This window comes from Phoca vitulina, unplaced genomic scaffold (assembly GCF_004348235.1).
Source record: "Phoca vitulina isolate PV1807 unplaced genomic scaffold, GSC_HSeal_1.0 scaffold25, whole genome shotgun sequence".
NCBI classification, from domain to species: Eukaryota; Metazoa; Chordata; class Mammalia; order Carnivora; family Phocidae; genus Phoca; species Phoca vitulina.
Genome location: NW_022589728.1, coordinates 23,736,880 through 23,755,105, shown reverse-complemented (window position 1 = coordinate 23,755,105; position 18,226 = coordinate 23,736,880). Strand labels below are relative to the sequence as shown.

Below are 18,226 nucleotides of genomic sequence, written 5' to 3'. Positions count from 1 at the left end.
AGACTATCAAGAGCCAGCAGACTCAAGAAAAGCTTTATCTCTCTCTTAGCTAAAGAATTTAGATACAGGGTCTGGCTCAGAGAGATAGAGAGAGAGAGAGAGAGAGCTATAACCAGAGATACCTTATATCTGAATGACCTATCTGTATGGCAGGACAAACATCTAATTACCAAACATATGCTCTTCTGATTATCCTCTGAATCACCCTCCTCCCATTTGAAGCCCCAGGCTCCTATCCCATTTCTTAGCTTAGGATGGCATATAAACCTCAATTGTCTGACTTGTCCTTGGGTCTCTTGTGCTTATGGGGCTCCCATAGGCATATGTAGTTAGTGTTTCTCTTGTTAATCTGTTTTATATCTGTTTACCATCCAAAGAATCTAGAAGGGTAAAGGAAAACTTTTCCTCCTCAACAGAATTTTAAAAATTCAATCTATTTGGGGTTTAAATGTAACATACCCATGGTCCCCTAGTTAGCAAGAAGATAACCAAAGACTTAGAATCAGTTACGAGAAAAAGTTACAGTGGAGATAAGGTTTTCAATTAACTTTAATGATCTGAACCAAAGGGGATGAAATTTCTGACCACTCTAGAGTCATTTTCAAAAGCATAAACTCATCCATTTATTCCAAATGCATTTACTTCCACCCTCTTGCTGTTGGATGCTGGGATTACAAAGATAAATGAGACACAGAGCGGAGAAGATGCACTGTTTGGTGAGGAGAGATGGGCTCAAAACAGTTGAACATACCTACGACGCCAGAGAAGAGAGAGTCAGGAGACAGCACTGGCCAGCTCAGAGGAGTCAGAAAATGCCTCTCAAGGAGCTGATTTTGGAATTATTTGAAGGATGATTTCTTTATCCGGTGTTGGCGGATGGACTCCAGGGAGAGGGTAAGAGCCTATGGAAAGACACAAAAGTGGTAGGCTTGTCTGGAGAACGGCTGGTAGGAAGGGCATGCATTCATTCAAACCTTCAAAAAGTATTTGAATGTTGACTAGATGCTTGGCTTGAGAAGCTAGAAGTCACTAATCAAGGACTAGTGCAGATTTAGGGAGGGTCAACATGTTAAGTGTGAGGGAACTGGCAGAGGTGAAGAGGGGAAGGAGCTTAGGAAAGTTCTAAGAGGAAAATGTAGCAGTAGCTACTATCTTACGATATGACAGGCCCAATTTAAAGGGGTTTATATATAATCACATTTAAATACATATTATCATATGTAATCTCTTGAACAAAAGGATAAACAGACTCATTGAATAAATAACATGTCCCTGGTCCCGAAGTTGGCAAGTGGATAACCAGGCTTGCTTATCTAATTCTGGTGCCCTTGGCTTAACCACTAGACTATTACTGTCTCCCCAGTTGTAGATAGAACTATCAGTTTTAGGTGATGACTGAAATCACAGGCTTGGTAGACATTTTCCAGGCAGGGACTGATATTGTGAAGGAACTCTGGGAATAATAATGCAAATGGGGAAGTTTGTGAAAAAAAGTAATAATTCTATTTCTAGACTTACTTTATTGTCAAATTATTTTTGGTGCCATTTAGTAAGTGAAGGGTTGAATTTCACTGGGCTTAGCCGGGTTAAGTCATCTGGACATCTGTAACCCACATCAAAACCAGGACGAATCAAGAAGTAATTCGAGTTTTCTGGCGCTCTTGTCTCAACAATCTAGGATCTAGGGCACTGTTCTAAGATGGTCCTCATTTTTGATTCTAAAGATTTCTTTTTAATGTGACCAAATACGATTTTTTTTTTTTTTTTTGGTGGAGGAGTCTGGCCACGCTGCCGATCTTGGAGAGCGGGTGATTACTGATCACTAGTGTTTTCTGGGCGAGACAGTTGCACTAACCCCCTCCCCTCCTCCCCCGCCCCCCTCCTCCTCCCCGAGTCTGGAAAGGTGCAGGATCCGCTAAACCGTGCATCGCACAGCGGCGGCCGGAGCAGACGCGGGATGGTCGCGTGTCCCCAGCAGAGCAAAGGGGGGCAGCCAGAGAGCCTGGGGAAGGTACGGGCAGAGAATCCGGGAGCGTAGCAGCGTCTAGAAAAAACAGAAGGTCAATTGGGCGGTGGAGGCAGTTGCCGAGTGCAGGTGTGGAAGGGGCTGCCTCAGGCCCACCCTTTGCAGCCGAGGGGGCGGGGAGCCAGGCCAGGAAGCCGAGCGGGGACCAGGAGACTGCGGACGGGGCGCGCTCCCCTTGCACTCTCTCGCCCTCGTTCCCTAGGCCTCAGGGAACGGCCCTCGCCCGGGGGCCCACTGTGCCCGCGCCAGCCCCGCAGCGCTCGCGGCTGCCGCTGCTGCGGGGGGCCGGACGGCCGCCAGGGGGCGGGAGCGGCGCCGCGAACAATGGCCGCGTTCGGCCGCGGGCCGGCGGGAGGAGAATTGGAGCTAGGGCCGGCGCCGGGCGCGCGGCCCGGGTCCGCGGAGGGCCGGGAGCGCGCGCTCCAGGCTGACTGGGGCGCGGGAGCGGCTGCGCAGGCGGGGGCGCGCGGCGCGGGCCCGGGAGGGCGCGGCGGGAGCGCAGGGAAGGCGGGCGGAGGCGGGGGGCGGGGAGCCCGAGGGGTGGAAGCCGGCGGCGGCGGCGGCGGCGGCCGAGCGGGGTCAGTTCTGTGTAGTGCTTGCCAATGTTGGAGCCGTCTGCAAAGTGTCCCTGGCAAGAAGGTAAATACCCTCGTTGGGGGCGTCCGGGAGGCCTCGACTTCCGCCCCGCTGGCGGAGGAGACAGAGGGCGCTGGGGAGCCTTGCAGGTCCGCTGCGCGCGGCGAACCCCGAGAAGAGCGGCCCCTTAGCGGCCTCCCCTCCCCCGCGCCTTCCCTCCCTCCTCGAGCTCTCTCCTGGCGGGAGGGGGGAGGGGAGGACGACTGTGGGGGTGCCGAGGAGCCGGGGACAGGGCGAATGAATTGGGGGGGGGGTGTGTGTGGAGGGGTGGGACGACACAGGTGTCCGGAGGGGAGGAGCCGGGAGGAAGGCTAGGAGGCCGGCGTAAATGGAATGCCGGGGTTGGGGGCGGGGTGGGGGAGGCAGGCACCCGACGGAGGGCGCTGGAAGGTGGCATCTTGGGGGCCCCGGTGGGAACAGCCCGAAGAGGGAACGGTGGGTGAAGCGGCGTTGTGGGGGGGAGGGGGAGGGCCCGAGGGTGGGTCCCTGCGGAGTGGAGAGGAGGGGAGGAGATGGAGCGAGGCCCTAGGAGGGTCTGCGGGGAATGGCCCTGGGGGCGCGGGAGGAGCGGCGGGCCAGGGGCGCGCCGGGGGGTGGTGCTGGTGGCTATTTCTGTATAATGGGCAAGTGGTGAAGACGTAACACGCCGAAATGGGGAAGGTAGGTGGGGCCGAGGGGACAAAATATATCCTATGACAGGCAAGTTCTGCTGTGGCTCGTAGGAACTACTACCGTGATGGCTCGGCTTAAAGGGGTAGTTGGCAGTTAGTGACCTTGCCGAGGTGAAGGGAGTTGGGCGGAGAGACAAAGATCAGTTACAGAATCCAGTGTGTGAGGGCAGAGCCTCCAGTCCCTCCCGGGGAGAGCCGGGGATTGTGGTGAGGGGAGTGTTCTGCAGAGGCAATCGAGGAGACGCTGAACTGGGATTCTTAGTGGGGGGCGGGGATAATGGCTTCGGGGGTTCTGGAAGTCCCTGGAAATATGTGCAGAATTTTGCATTTGTGAATAATTTTCTTGGGAAAGGGTCCGTACTCGGCGTGACCCCCCCCCCAAGGTTAAGAACTACTGGTGTAGAGATGGGCCATTCAATTAAGGGAATGTACTAAAGGATTTTAAAGTGGGTGGTTCCTGCAGAAACGATAGAGATGATCCTTTAAAGGTATATTACTGTTAGCTGAAAACCCTTATTTTTAATGTTTGATTTCACAATTTTGGTGAACTTTTGCCGAGCATTGCTTCTCTTCTGATGCATCCTTACATTTTAAGAAACCGTGGTGAACACTTGAATTCAAAATTGGAATGGGAATGCAGGATAATAGTAACCTTGTAGGAGAGAAGATTGCAACATTTCTCCGGGAGGGTATTTCTTTCCTAGTCCTTTCTTAAGATGATTCAAATATACTGTTGTGAATTGAGCTGCAGTGGAAAAAAAAAATCTTAGTTAATAAAACAATCAAAACCAAGACATCCTGCATCTCGGTTGTTTTGTAATATGGCAAGTGTTTAATTTTTTAGTTTGTCTATATTTTACTGCAAACTAGAGATCTCGCATATCACTTGAATTGTGATTTGCTGCATATTGCAGCAGGCCTGTATTAAATATGTGAGGCATTTATACCAAACTATGTGGTGTGTATGCTGTTTTTTTTTTTTCCTGCTGTGATTTCAACTCAAGTCACCATTGCCACATTTCATTAAATGGCAGTGTAGTTTGAAATTTATTCCTAAGAGATTGTTAGTTGGTAGGATATGGTGCATATTTCCTAACAAATCACTGAATTTTTCCTCAAAAATCCGCTTTGTATTTGTAAAAATGTTGCTGTATAATCAGAATATGTATTGTTAACTACAGATAGAATGGCATATAATTTTTAAGTTTTAACTTTTTATTTGGAAATAATTTCAAGCTTATAGAAAAGTAGCAAGAATAAGAATAATACAAAGAATACTCCTGTAACCTTTACTCAGATTCACCTGTTACCATTTTACCCACTTACCACTAGATCTCTGCCAGTCACATGTACATAATATTTTTTTCCTGGATCACTTGAGGGTAAGTTACATCATGCCTCTTTATTCCTAATCAGCATGGAAAACCATATACAGTTTATATTTTAGCTTACTTGGCTTGCCTGGAATGAAGTTCTAGGAAAGAGTGAGCTGGTTTGGTTTTTAACAAAAAATATCAAAAATATCAAAGATGATCATCAAACTTTTTAGTGTGTAAACAATACAGAAAGTGAGGCTGAGTGCTTTTCCTGTTTGGGATCAGATTCTGGAAGATATAGTTGGTCAATACGTTGGGGCTTTTTCTTTGTAGCTAACCTCTTTACTATTATGCTCTCCTTTTATTCACTTTGAGTTCTGGGTGTCATCATTCGTGTATACAGATCATAATAAAGAGAGAAAAACCTGGATATTGCAAAATTGAATTGTGTTAATATTAATTAGAATAGTTGGAGACATGCACAGTATGATCAAATTATGTGTAGATATATTTGTGCCTCTTATAGGTAGTCAAGAAAATATTAAATGAGTGTCTAAAATCCATAATAGTTATAATTTATATTTATGTATGTATAATCATTTGATTTTAAATAAATCCGCAAAGTTCTATATAGGAGCCTTAAGTTCTATATAGGAGCCAAAGTTCTATGTAAGAGCCTGTCACAAAGGTCAAGACCTTTGTGACAGGAAAAATTTTAAGAAGTGAAATCTTTATAAATTTAATGTATAATAAAGAGATGAGGACTTCAAACCAGACCATACTAGGTTTTAATCGTAGCAGTGGACTATGGGGATGTAATACAACTTCTAGAAAAGTGGAGATAACACCTACATCCCAAGGTGATTAGGATTAAATGAATTACTGTAAAAATGGCAAAATATAGCATGTGGTCTATAACATTAGTGTCTGATCAATGTTAAGTTTTTTTTTTTCTTGGTTGGTGGTGAGATTTCTATATACTTAGAATCTTTCATAGGCTCTTAGGAGATATTAAAATTTATACTAAATTATTTTGCTTTTCTTATGTAAAAGTGTTTTGGGGTATGTACTTTTAAAAAGAAATGAGAATTTAGAAAATCCACTTTTTAATGCTTTTTAAGGGCCCCATGAATTTTTTAGAGTAAGAAGTTTTGAGCTGATACTTAGTTTTATGGTATTTTTGAGCCTAAGATTGGTGGTAGTAAATGTTTTTGATTTTCATATTGTCAAACAAGACATTTAAGTGAGGATTACCTGTCAATTGTGGGATGGGTGCTGATATAAAAATTTATGGATAATTTAATAATGCCATTTTATGAAGCAGTATTGTTGAAGATTTTATAGATTGAATTTTGTACAGCTTTCAACTTACCAGCTGGGCAAAATGTAATAATAAATGCAGCAAGTTATATCAGCAGTACATTTCAGATACACGTTGGACTTCCAATTCTTCATGAGCAGCAAGTCTTCTGCAGTTAGTAGTGCCCTTTCTCCGTAAACTGCCCTGCCTGTTTTCATTTAGTAGCTTGGAATCTGGAACTGCATGTCCTAATGTGCCTGACTGGATATCACTGTAGGGCATTTTTGGGACATGTGAATAGGTTTCTCTAAAAGTACTTAGCTGTAATTGGAATGAACTGTAGCTGGAAACTTTTTTGACAGAGGAAGGAGAGGTGGATTTTATATCATAGGCAGTATAAAACTGCTCTGCATTTTATTGCTATTTTATTAAGTTGTTTTAAATGTAGGACAGTAGAACAGGCATGTCTGTAAAGGAGAAAGTGTTAAAGACATGTCACTGGGCATTCTGAATTGTCCATAATGTGGTTGTGAATTATAATTTTTATATTGAATTAAATGTAATAAAATTTGTTGGTAAAAAAGGAGTAACTTCAGAATATTTTCCAGTTACCTCACAGAGTGCTCTTATAGACATAGTTCCATGTTTTAATTTATACAGATCTTTATAATTGTGAAAGCAGGGCTTACAGAATTCTTAAAATTGTATGGTCAGTTTTAAGCAAATAGGTGCTTTTATTTTTATTTCTTCTTACAATTACCTTTTGCATATCAGAAGATTAGAACTTTAAAAAATGTAACCTTATATCTTACTGTGCCTACTTCTTGGAATCAGCCACTAGTGTTACAAACTCTGATGTTGAAGAACACCTGTATATTTATTGCAGTGTTATTTATAATGGTCAAATTATGGAAGCAACCTAAGGGTCCATCGACAGATGAATGGATAAAGAAGATGTTGTACACACACACACACACACACACACACACACACACACACACACTGGAATATTATTCAGCCATGAATGAAATCTTGCCATTTGCAACAACATGGATGGATCTAGAGAATACAGTGCTAAATGAAATATGCCAGTCAGAGAAAGACGAATGCTGTATGATCACTCATATGTGGAATTTAAGAAACAAAACAAATGAAGAAAGGAAGAAAAAAAGAGACAAACCAAAAACTAGACTCTTAACTGTAGAAAACAAGTGGAGGGATGGGTGAAATAGGTGGAGAGGATTAAGAGAACACTTATCATGAGCACTGAGTAATATATAGAATTGTTGAACCACTATATTGTACACCTGAAACTAGTATAACACTGTATGTTACTTACATTGGAATTAAACCCAAAAAACTCCAATGTTGAAGAAACACATACAGGTCTATAGATGAGCATTTGTTACTTTTAGAGGCTTACATTAAATGATACAAAGTAGGATTTCTCCGATTTGGTGAGTGCTTACTAAATAATGTTAAATTCTAGAAAGTAGGGGACACTAAGTCACTGAGATGCTTTTAGTGGTTTATTCACATTTTAACTTCCAAATGAAATTTTTTCAGTTAAAAAAATGAATATTGGTTGGGTTTGTATTTTTAGTTATAGCTAGTGTATTTTAGTACCATTTGACTATTCCTACACTTTTTAGTGATTTTATCTTTTGAATAAAATGTAAATGTTTAAGTTTCATAATTTATCATTTTCAAGCTCTAATTTAACTCATTTGGTCATGTTAAACAGGGAATTGATTTTTTTTGACCCACCTGGATATGTTAATTAATACTTAAAGCACCATAGGATTATAGAATTTTAGAGTTGAATGGGATTGTCTTATTTATTGTTGTGTAACAAACTACCCTGGAAAGTAAGGGCTTAAAACAAACATTTATTATCTCAGTTTCTGTGGGTTAGAAATCTGGGTGCAGCTTACCTGGTGCTTGTGGCTCGGGTCTTTCAGAATTTGCAGGTAAGCTCTCACTGGGACTGTGTTCTCATCTGAGAGTTTGACTAGGGGAAGATCTGCTTCCAAGCTCATTCATACAGTTCTTGGCAGGATTCATTTGCTTGGTGGGTATTGGACTGAAGGCCTCACTTTCTTTTGGGCTATTGGCCAAAGGCCTCTCTCAGTTCTTTGCCAGCTGGGCCTGTCCAAAGGGGAGCTCACAGTATGGCAGCTAGTTTCCTTCAGAGCAAACAGGTGAGAGAACGAGAGGAGGTAACACCCAAGATGGAAGTTGTGATCTTTTTGTAACCCAATATTGTGAGTGGTATCTCATTATTTCTGTTGTATTCTGTTTGTTAGAGGCTGCCTCCCACAATGACCTTAGTTTACTTTTTACAGATTTAAAAAAAAGAAAGAAAGAAAAAGAACTCAAAGACACATAAAGTAATTTACCAAGGCTCAAAAGGTAATCTCCTGAAGAGCTTGGACAAATTAAGTGATCCTCAGGCCTTGTGCCATTTCTACAGCATGATTCTTTTGGAAAATATAAAATTGTTACAGATGCTGAGGCCACTGTTATTACATATATATATAAAAATATAGATACATATATGTATGTATGTATATATAGAAAACTTTCAAATTCATTTTGAATTGACCCCAGTTTGTCATCTTGAGAAAATGGTAGCCATATATGTATATATGTGAATCTGTGTGTGTGTGTGTATTAAGAACCTCTGCTTCTGAGAGAAAGCTTAATATTAAAGTTTCATAGCATGAAAGTTTCTACCCAAGTGGCTGGATTTAGCTCCTTTGCTGCCTATCAAGACTGTGTTGTTGCTTTTTAGATAATTTCGGGGGGTGGGAATCTGTACATAATTTATTTTTCTTTATCTTATTTTTTTTTTTAGTAGGCTCTACACCCAGTGTGGGGCTTGAGCTCACAACCCCTAGATAAGAGTTGCATGCTCTACTGACTGAGCCAGCGAGGTGCCCAATAAATTATTTATTTTATTTATTTATTTACTTACTTACTTTTTAAAAGATTTTATTCCTTTATTTGGGCTATAGAGAGCAAGAGAGAGAGAGCACGAGCAGGGGGAGGGGCAGCAGGAGAGGGAGAAGCAGGCTCACCACTGAGCAGAGAGTCTGACTCGATCCCAGGACCCTGAGATCATGACCTGAGCCAAAGGCAGACACTTAACTGACTGAGCCCCTGCCATAATTTATTTTTTATGTAAACTTTTACCATTATAAGAATCCATGATTTCTTTGTTTGTTTATAGATTTGGGTTTTCTGCCCTTCTTTGGTATCTATTTTTAAATTAAATGTAGAAGAGATTTGCCACATGGAAAGAAACACAACCATGGCGAGGAGGTCTGATCCAGGAGGAAACAAATCCAAATATAACAGTGGGAGGTGTCAGGACGGTGATTTCTTTTTCTGAAAATTTTATGTGAAATTTTTTGTGCATGCTGTTTTTATAGTGATGATAAACAAAAGCACAAACAGACAAAAAATCCGTTTAGGTAATGTGTGTACTCTTCCATATCACCTAGAGGAGTGTGTGTCTCATCTTCTTTAGGCTTAATTTAGCTTACAGAGTTTGGAAACAAAGCTGTTTACAACCTTATAGAGAAAGGGGACCGTGTATTAAATACTAATCTGAAATCTTTAGATTATTTTTAATAGCTTCACTTTTGCTAGAATTGTCTTAGAGTTGTAGAACCAGAAGGGACATTTTTCAGCCTAGATCTGCACTGTCCCCTATGGTAGCCACTAGTCACATAGGGCTATTTAAATTTAAATTAACATTAAAGAAAATTTAAAAAAACTTAAAGATTTACTTTCTTGGTTGCATTAGCCACATTTCAGGTGCTCAGTAGCCGTTTGTGGCTAGTGGCTCCTGGATTAGAGAGTGCAGATATAAAACATGTTTATCATCATAGAAAGTTCTATGTTGATCTAGATCTACTCCATTTTATATTTGATTTTGATTTGATCAAGGACATGTGTTTAAAGTGCTAATCATTGAGATCGCCAACTAAGTTGAACTTTATTTCTTCATTTTCATTTTCCAGTTTTTGGAGCCGTGAGGGATACAGCAGTTTGGTCAATATTGTTTTAACATGCTTCAAATAAATCAGGTGAGTTTGTGTTAAGGCATGTCCTACTTAAATATGGTGCTTGGGCCATACATTGTGGAACATTTTAACCCAGCTTTTCTATAACCATAACCCTGACCACTGCTTTACAGAGCAATTACCTGTTATGTATTCATCATAGGAGACTGTGCAAGGCAGGTTGTTTAAGGATTATAGTGAGAGTTCTGAAAGTTGTTAACTTTCGAGTGTGTCTGGTCGTTTTGATGTTACATCCCTCCAGGACTTGGTGTATTCAGCATGTTTACAATTGTGACCTAGCTTCAGTAGGTGGCAGTTTTGCAGAATGAAAGCATTTCTAGTGACAAATCTTGTGAAGCAGTTATATCAGTGTGTTAAAAAAAGTTCCTTTTCTAGGGCACTGGAAAAGGTTAGAAGGAAGTGCCTTGCTAAATAAACGTTAGCATACAATGTCTTAGACTCACTGAAAAAAATATTTTCCTTGGGTCTTGACATTTCTCCAAGAACTTTATACATTTAATCTTATCCTTTCTGAACAAATAGGGCTTTGTATTATAATATTAGAAAATACTTTGTTTTATTTCAGATTTTGTAAATTGAGAGAGAAGTAATTTGATCGCAAGAAGTAATGACTCTTGTGTGTGTGCTATTTGAGGAAGTAATACACACCTGGCCCTACCCTGTTCAGTACACCTTGCCTAAGTAATACCCTCTAGTGCCTGTGCATCATACACCATCTCTAAACCAATGATTTCTAAGTTCGTACTTAGTCTAGATCTCTTTCCTGAGCTCTAGACTCATGTAGCAGTTACCAACCTGATCTCTTAACTTGGGTGTCTTTATACATCTCAGAATTAACATGGGCCCAGCAAACAATCTAAATGCTTCCAATCTAAATGTTTCAGTTCCTGGATTGGGCAAGGTCATTCCAGCTGCAGGAGCTTTGCATAGATTACCTCTGCCTGGGCTTCTCTTTCTCCCTTGTGGTTGGCTCACTTGGCTCCCAGTCCTACTATTTGCTCTCATAGTACCTGCCCTTAATGACATTCTGACATTTGCAGTTATATTCAAATATGTAATTGTTTGCTTAACATCTCTGTTCTTATTAGACCATGTGCTCCATGAAGGTAGCGACTTTGCTTGTTTATTCTTTAATCTCCCCAGGTCCTAGAATAGTTCTGATTGTATATGGTTTTTCATACATTTACTGAATAAGTGGATGGATGGTGCTAGGGTTGTCACTAAAGCAAGGAGATCTCCATTCTTTTCAACAATAATCACATAATTGTGTTGTTAGTTTAGGTATTATATGCTTGCTTTGCACAGATGCCATTAACATAAAATCTCTCTCTTATGCAAAGTTGTTCTTTGATTTTCTCCTTGTACTAGAAAATTTTCTTGTGCAATATTGCTTTCATCAAAGATGTTACTAATAATGTAGATTTAAAGGAATCTTACAGCTGTACTATGCTTAGTGCTTTTTGTACTTTCATAGTTGCTGCCAAATCCCAGTGGATTCATTGATGGAGCTTTATGAGACATGACTTGCAAACTATGTTGTAGGTTTGTGTTGATGCTAAATGTATGGATACCTGCTGTTAATTACACAGATACAGTCAGAATAATTTGTTCCATATTCTACCATAGACAGGCGGAAAGAACATTCATTTTATGCCAGTCAGCATCATTGAAAATTATAGATTAGTCCTAATGAAGATTTAACTGTCTGTGCTACCAGTCATGTTGAATCAGGCCTTACAAACAATTTTAGGCAACATTTTGCAGAGTCACAAGCCATTCCCTGTGCTTTGGCTAGAAATTGTACACAGTGCTTAGAGATATACATGCTTTGCTTGTAACACACATGTATTTCTAGACTCAACTCAGGATTCTCTCTTGTTATCAATTCAGTTTTATCCCCCCAGATCTTCAAGTCTGAGGAGAAAAATTAATCTATTTTGGAATAGAAGTTATAGAGAAGACTTTCTCTTCAGCCAAACTTAAAGTTGCATTGAATTCTTAAACTTATGAGTGATTGATGTTTTATCATTTTCATGGTAACTGCTTTCCCATTAGAGTGGGATTTATCTCAAAATAAATGTGAAAAGGCATGAAAAGGCGATTGAAGCTGACTTACCTTAAAGCCGTTGAGGTTTTTACTATGTGATTTTTCAACACTGTCTTTTGGATTAGTACTAAATTTTTATTTGAGAGGTCTTTTTGTTTGTTGTCTTAAGATGCCTGAATAGTACTAACAGATTCTTCCATGTGTGTTCCTAGAACTACTTAAAAACAAGGCTATTGAAATGTTTTACTTGATATTAATTCTGCTTGACATGATTATTATCAGGGAACATGGGAATGTTCCATGTTCTATTATAGAAATGGCACTTCTACCTTTAAATTGTGCTCTTCATTTTTACTTTTGCCTTCTAAGAATGTGTGTTGTCCATGTGCTACTCATGTAGAAAAATTAAGTAGTAGAGATAAGGAAAAAGAAAAAAAATCACAAATAATTCCACTATTCTTTTACAGAGATATCACTGCTAACATTTTGGGGTGTATACTTCTAGATTTTTTTCTATGCAGGTATGTTTTTATGTAAATATATGTTACCTTAAAAAACTGGGATTATATAATATTCTGAAGTGATTTAATAATTCATAGTTTGGAATTACTAAAATTTGTTTAATCAAACCCTTATTGTTGGACAGATTTTGTATTATAGTTAGTGCCACAGTGATTTTTTTTCTTTTTTTACATATAACTATGTTCCTTTGTCCATTATTTTCTTATAAGTAATTATTAGAAATGGAAATACTGGTCAAACGGATATGCAAATTTTAAAGATATTTGATGCATAACTACCAAAAATACAAAATTATATCTATTAGAATGCCTGTTTTCTTACTTTCTTGACAAATTTTCAATGTTTGCCGATCTGTCTGACAAAAAGTGATATTTTAATTTGCTTTTCTACGATTTGCTTCTATTTGTTGTTCTTTTGTGTTTTGTCTTTTTGTGAATTGTTTATATGTGTCTACTGGTAACTTTTCCTTTTTATTTGTAAATAAAATTTTTTGGATTTTACCCCCTTGAGAATTTTTTGAGCTAGTATTTATAATCATTACTTTATATTTTTCATTCATTATTCAGCAAATAACTAGTGGGAACCTATGTTTCCAGGGTACTGTACTAAGTAGGAGTTTGGTATATTTTGGACCTTTCTCCTTGGTGATTAATTTAAACCCCCAGGGAAAGGAAACCCATTTTAACATTAAGCTGTAGCAAATTTAAAGAAGGCATGTGTGCTGTGAAATAATATTTTTATTTTATTTTTTTAAAGATTTTATTTATTTATTTGACAGAGAGAGACACAGCGAGAGAGGGAACACAAGCAGGGGGAGCGGGAGAGGGAGAAGCAGGTTTCCCGCTGAGCAGGGAGCCTGATGTGGGGCTCCATCCCAGGACCCTGGGATCATGACCTGAGCTGAAGGCAGACTCTTAACAACTGAGCCACCCAGGCGCCCCTGAAATAATATTTTTAAATGAGTGGCTGAAATAAGGCAAAGTTTTTGGGATTAGTTGATGAAAGAGACTGACAGGGCATGTGTTCTACAGGGTGTAAGGGGAAGTCTATATTAGGCAGCTGTAGTATTGGGAGAGCCCAGCAGGAGGGCATTAATGGAAGTCTTCGTAGTCTGGTGGTTTCTTTGAAAGAGTTTTTTTGGGAACATGGGAGCTAAGAGAAATCTTTTTAAGGCCTGACTCAAGTGGAATGGGAGGAGAGGCAGGACAAAACAGTATTTCAGTGCCCCAAGAGTAGGAGAACACTAAAGGGCAAGAGGGAACAAGGTGTTATGTAGGAAGAATAAAGGTGTACCAAGATACACTGTAAAGTGTAAAGCTAGGGTAGGATTATCAAGAAACTAAGGCCTAGAGTTTAAGGAATAATGATACCTATCTCACAGGTTTGTTGTGAGGAGTAATTGAACTAATAACAAAGGCAAAATGCTTAGCATTGGCCCTGGTACTATTGCTACTGCTATTAATATTGCTGTTGCTATTGCTGTCTGGTTCTGGAGATTGAAGAGAAAGGAGGGCAGACATTTAGTTTGGTCATTAGAGTCGAGTAGTTGTTTGGGGGAATGAAAAGCACTTGGACATTTTTCAAGTCCAGGTCTGCGGTAAGTGCTCTTCTCTTTCTTGCCATAGGCCCCAAGAACTCTATTCTTTTCTCTTAAAAGCTGCTGCTACTTACTCTTAGTTATTTTATCTCCAAGTCTGGCTGTGGAGTAGAATCTACAATATGCCAATCTCTCTCGAAGCTGTAGGATGCAGTCTATAGTTTGAGGATTAAAAAAAATAACATAAGGAGGTTAAAATATGTAGGAAGGACTTTGGCTTTCTGCTGTGTTGGCATAACAGGACTTTTCCTCTGTGTGGCCAGCTTCCAAGATGGCCCTAATGATCCCTGCTTCCGGATATTTATGCCATTGTATAATCCTCTCACACATTGTTTGTGTGGCCAGTAGAATGTGGTGGAAGTGATGGATCACTTCCAAGGATAGGTTATAAAAGACCTTGTGGCTTTTGCCTCTTTTCTCTCGCTTTGTGCTCCCCTCACCTCTCCCCGCTCACCCCTTGCTCATTCAGAGTAGTTAGCTGCCATGTTGTGAATAGCTCTATGGAGAGGCCCATGTGGTGAGAAATTGAGGCCTCCTGCCAACAGCTAACAAGGAACTAAGGCCTCTAGCCAACAGTGTGTGACTGAGCCTTCTTGGAAGCAGATCTTCCAGCCCTTGTCAGGTTTCCAGCTGTAAACCACTGGCCCATCAACATCTTGACTGCAACCTCATGAGATATCCTGAGCCAGAACCACCCAGCTAAGCTGATTCTTGATTGCTGAACCTCAGAAACTGTGTGGAAATATAAATGCTTGTTTTTTAAGATGCTCAGTTGGGGGTAATTTGTTATGCAGCAGTAATATACCCTTCCTTCTTAAACAACTTGTGAACATATAAATATGTAAACAGTGATTTTTAGACATTGGATGGCAAGTGGCATCGGACTGATCCCTGAGAGAATGGAAACAAATGAGGTAAGCCCTTCTATTAACACCAGTTTACAGTAGAGCCTAGAGGTTGTTTATAGGCTGCAGTGCAAGGAGGAGGAACCAAAACAGAGCTCACTTTTGTTGAGATTAAGAAACAAAGATAGGTGTTTGCGAAGGCCAAGATGGTTAGAATTGCAGGACAGAGTGCCAGAGAGAAGAGACTTGGGGGAAGAGGGCTGAGTATATAGGTAAGTAAAAAAGTGCCCTCAAGCATGAAAACATTTTAGAGATCTGCAGAGGGTGTTCCTTGAGGTTTTGGCTGAGTTCTGATCTGTAGATGCATGACAAGACCTACTCAAAGTCAGGGAAAGAACTACTGGAAAGCAATAAGAAAACAATTTCCAGAATTCATACAAGGTGTTAATAGTTTGTGTCTAGACTATCCAGAGTCTAAAGACCTTGTAATACATGTGGCATTGGGAAGAGTCTTCAGAAGGCTTCAAGTGATCCCAAGTAACTTAACTGTGCACCAGAATAAAGTCCAGCATTACAGGCATGCAACACAATTCAGAATCCAACAATAAAATTTATGGTTTTAATCATTCATTCAAAAATTACAATGCTTGTTTCACCTTGAATAAGGATTATAACAACTAGAGAGATCAGTAAGGAAGTAGAGAACTTGAACAGCATTATAAGCCAGTTAGACTTAATAGACATACACAAAACACCCAGTAAGAGCAGAATACACGTTTTTTCAAGTGCACATGAGACATTCTACAAGGGATAGTCCATATATTAGACCATAAAATCTCAAAACATTTTAAATAATTGAAATCATAAAAGTATCTTCAGTCACAGTGGAATGAAGCTAGAAGTCAATAAGAATAATGGAAAACTCACAAATATGTAGAAATTAAACAACATACTCGTAAATAACCAGGAGGTCAAAGAAGAAATCACAGGGAAAATTAGAAAATAATTAACAGACAAATGAAAATGAAAACACAGCATAACATAATGAGATACAGCAAAAGCAGTGCTTAGAGGGAAATTTATAGCAGTAAATACTTATATTTAAAAAGAAGAACTCCAAAGAACTCAAATCTAATTTTTCACCTTATGGAAACTAGAAAAAGAGAGCAAATTAAACCCAAAGCGAGCCAAAGAAAGGAAATAATAAAGATTAAAGTGGAGATAAGTGAAACAGAGTATAGGAAACAATATAGAGAATCAGTAAAACCAAAAGTTGGTTCTTTGAGAAGATCAACAAAATTGACAGACCTTTATCTAGACTGACAAAGGGAAAAAGCAAAGACGCCTATAACTAAAATTAGAAATGAAAGTGGAGATATTGCTGCTGACCTTAAAGAAATAAAAAATGTTATAAGAGAATACTATGAACAACTGTATATCAACAGATTGGATAACCTACATGAAATGGACAAATTCCTAGAAACATAGATTACCAAAACTGACTCAAGAAGCAATAGAAAATACGAACTGACCTATAACAAGCAAACAGATTGAATTAATAATAATAATAAAAAATCCCTCCAAAACAAAAGTCCAGGACTAGGTGGCATTACCGGTGAATTCTACCAAACATTTAAAGAAGAATTAACACAAATTCCTCTTAGACTCTTCCCCAAAATAGGAGGACAGGGAATACTTCCTAACTCAATGAGACCAGCATTACTCTGATACCAAAGCCAGACACCATGAGAAACAATACAAAAACTACAGATCCATATTCCTTATGAGTATAGATGCAAAAATCCTCAACAAAACACTAAGACGCTGAATCCAACAGTATATTTAAATGGTTATATACCATGACCAAGTGGAATTTGTCCAGGTGGGAATGCCAGAGCAGTTCAACATAGGAAAATCAATCAGTGTAATACACACTGCATTAATAGGATGAAGGGAAACAAACATCACCAGTTAATATGGAAGACTTTTGACAAAATATAACACCTGTTATATTTTCTATTACAATAAAAACACTCTAGAACTAGGAAGAGAAAGGAAATTCTTCAATATGATAAAGGGATTTATGGAAAACCCACAGCTAGCATCCAGTAGTGAAAGACTGAAAACTTTTCCTTATGATCAGGAACAAGACAAGGGTGCCTCTTTTCTTTTTAAAGATATTTATTTATTTGAGAGAGTGAGCAAGAGAGAGAGCACAAGGCGGGGGAGGAGCAGAGGGAGAGGGAGAAGTAGACTCCTCACTGAGCAGTGAACAGGGAGTCCAACGTGGGGCTCGATCCTGGAACTCCGGGATCATGACTGGAGCTGAAGGCAGGTGCTTAACCAACTAAGCCACCCAGGCGCCCCAAGTGTGCCTATTTTCATACTGCTATTCAACATTGTGGTAGGAGTTATAGCCAGAGAAGTTAGGCAAGAAAGAGAAAATCCATATTAGGAAGGAAGAAATAGTTATTTCTATTTGTAGACAACATGATCCCATATATAGAATACCCCAAAGAATCCACAAAAACCCACTGGAGCTAATACACAAGTTCAGAAAAATCGTCAGTATAAGATCAACACACAAAATAAAATTGTGTTTCTGTATACCAGTGGTGAACAATCCAAAAGGAAACTAAGAAAACTGTGCCATTTAATATTGTCCAAAAGCATAAGGAGTTGAAAGATTTGTACACTGAAAACTATAAAACATTGTTGAGAGAAATTAAAGACCTAAATAAATGGAAAGACATTCTGTGTTTATAGATTGGAAGACTTAATACTGTTGAGGTGGCAATGCTGTGCAAAACAAGGTACAGATTAAATGCAGTCTTTATCAGAATTCTGGTGACCTTTTTGCAGAACTGGAAAATCAGATTCTTTAATTCATATGAAATTGTAGTGGGCCCACATAGCCAAAACTGTGTTCTTGAAAACTAGAGTTGGAGAACTCATACTTCCCCATTTCAAAATATATTATAAAGCTACGGTAGTCAAAACAGTGTGGTACTGTCGTAAGGATAGGCATATAAACCAATGGAATAGAACTGAGAGAAATTAATGTATAAAAATTATATTATTATATATAACATACATCATATCTATTTATCTATCTCCAAATGATCTTTGACAAGGTCACGACCACTCAATGCAAGAAAGAATAATTCTTTAACAA

At 39.5% G+C, this 18,226-nt stretch overlaps 1 protein-coding gene across 6 annotated transcripts in view; it reads left to right on the top strand.

Moving 5' to 3' along the window:
• The first annotated feature begins 1,895 nt into the window (after positions 1-1,895).
• STAU2 (staufen double-stranded RNA binding protein 2) overlaps positions 1,896-18,226 on the top strand; it is a 305,943-nt gene continuing 289,612 nt past the window's right edge. Inside the window, exons 1-2 of one of the 6 annotated variants that reach the window (XM_032421654.1) lie at positions 1,922-2,011; positions 9,978-10,043. In XM_032421654.1, the coding sequence (XP_032277545.1) occupies positions 10,026-10,043 (18 nt within the window). In that variant the 5' untranslated portion in view covers positions 1,922-2,011; positions 9,978-10,025. Of the gene's footprint in view, positions 2,012-2,546; positions 2,666-3,076; positions 3,098-9,977; positions 10,044-18,226 lie in introns of those variants that run through there. The other 5 variants (XM_032421653.1, XM_032421655.1, XM_032421649.1 and 2 more) reach the window with 5 other exon arrangements.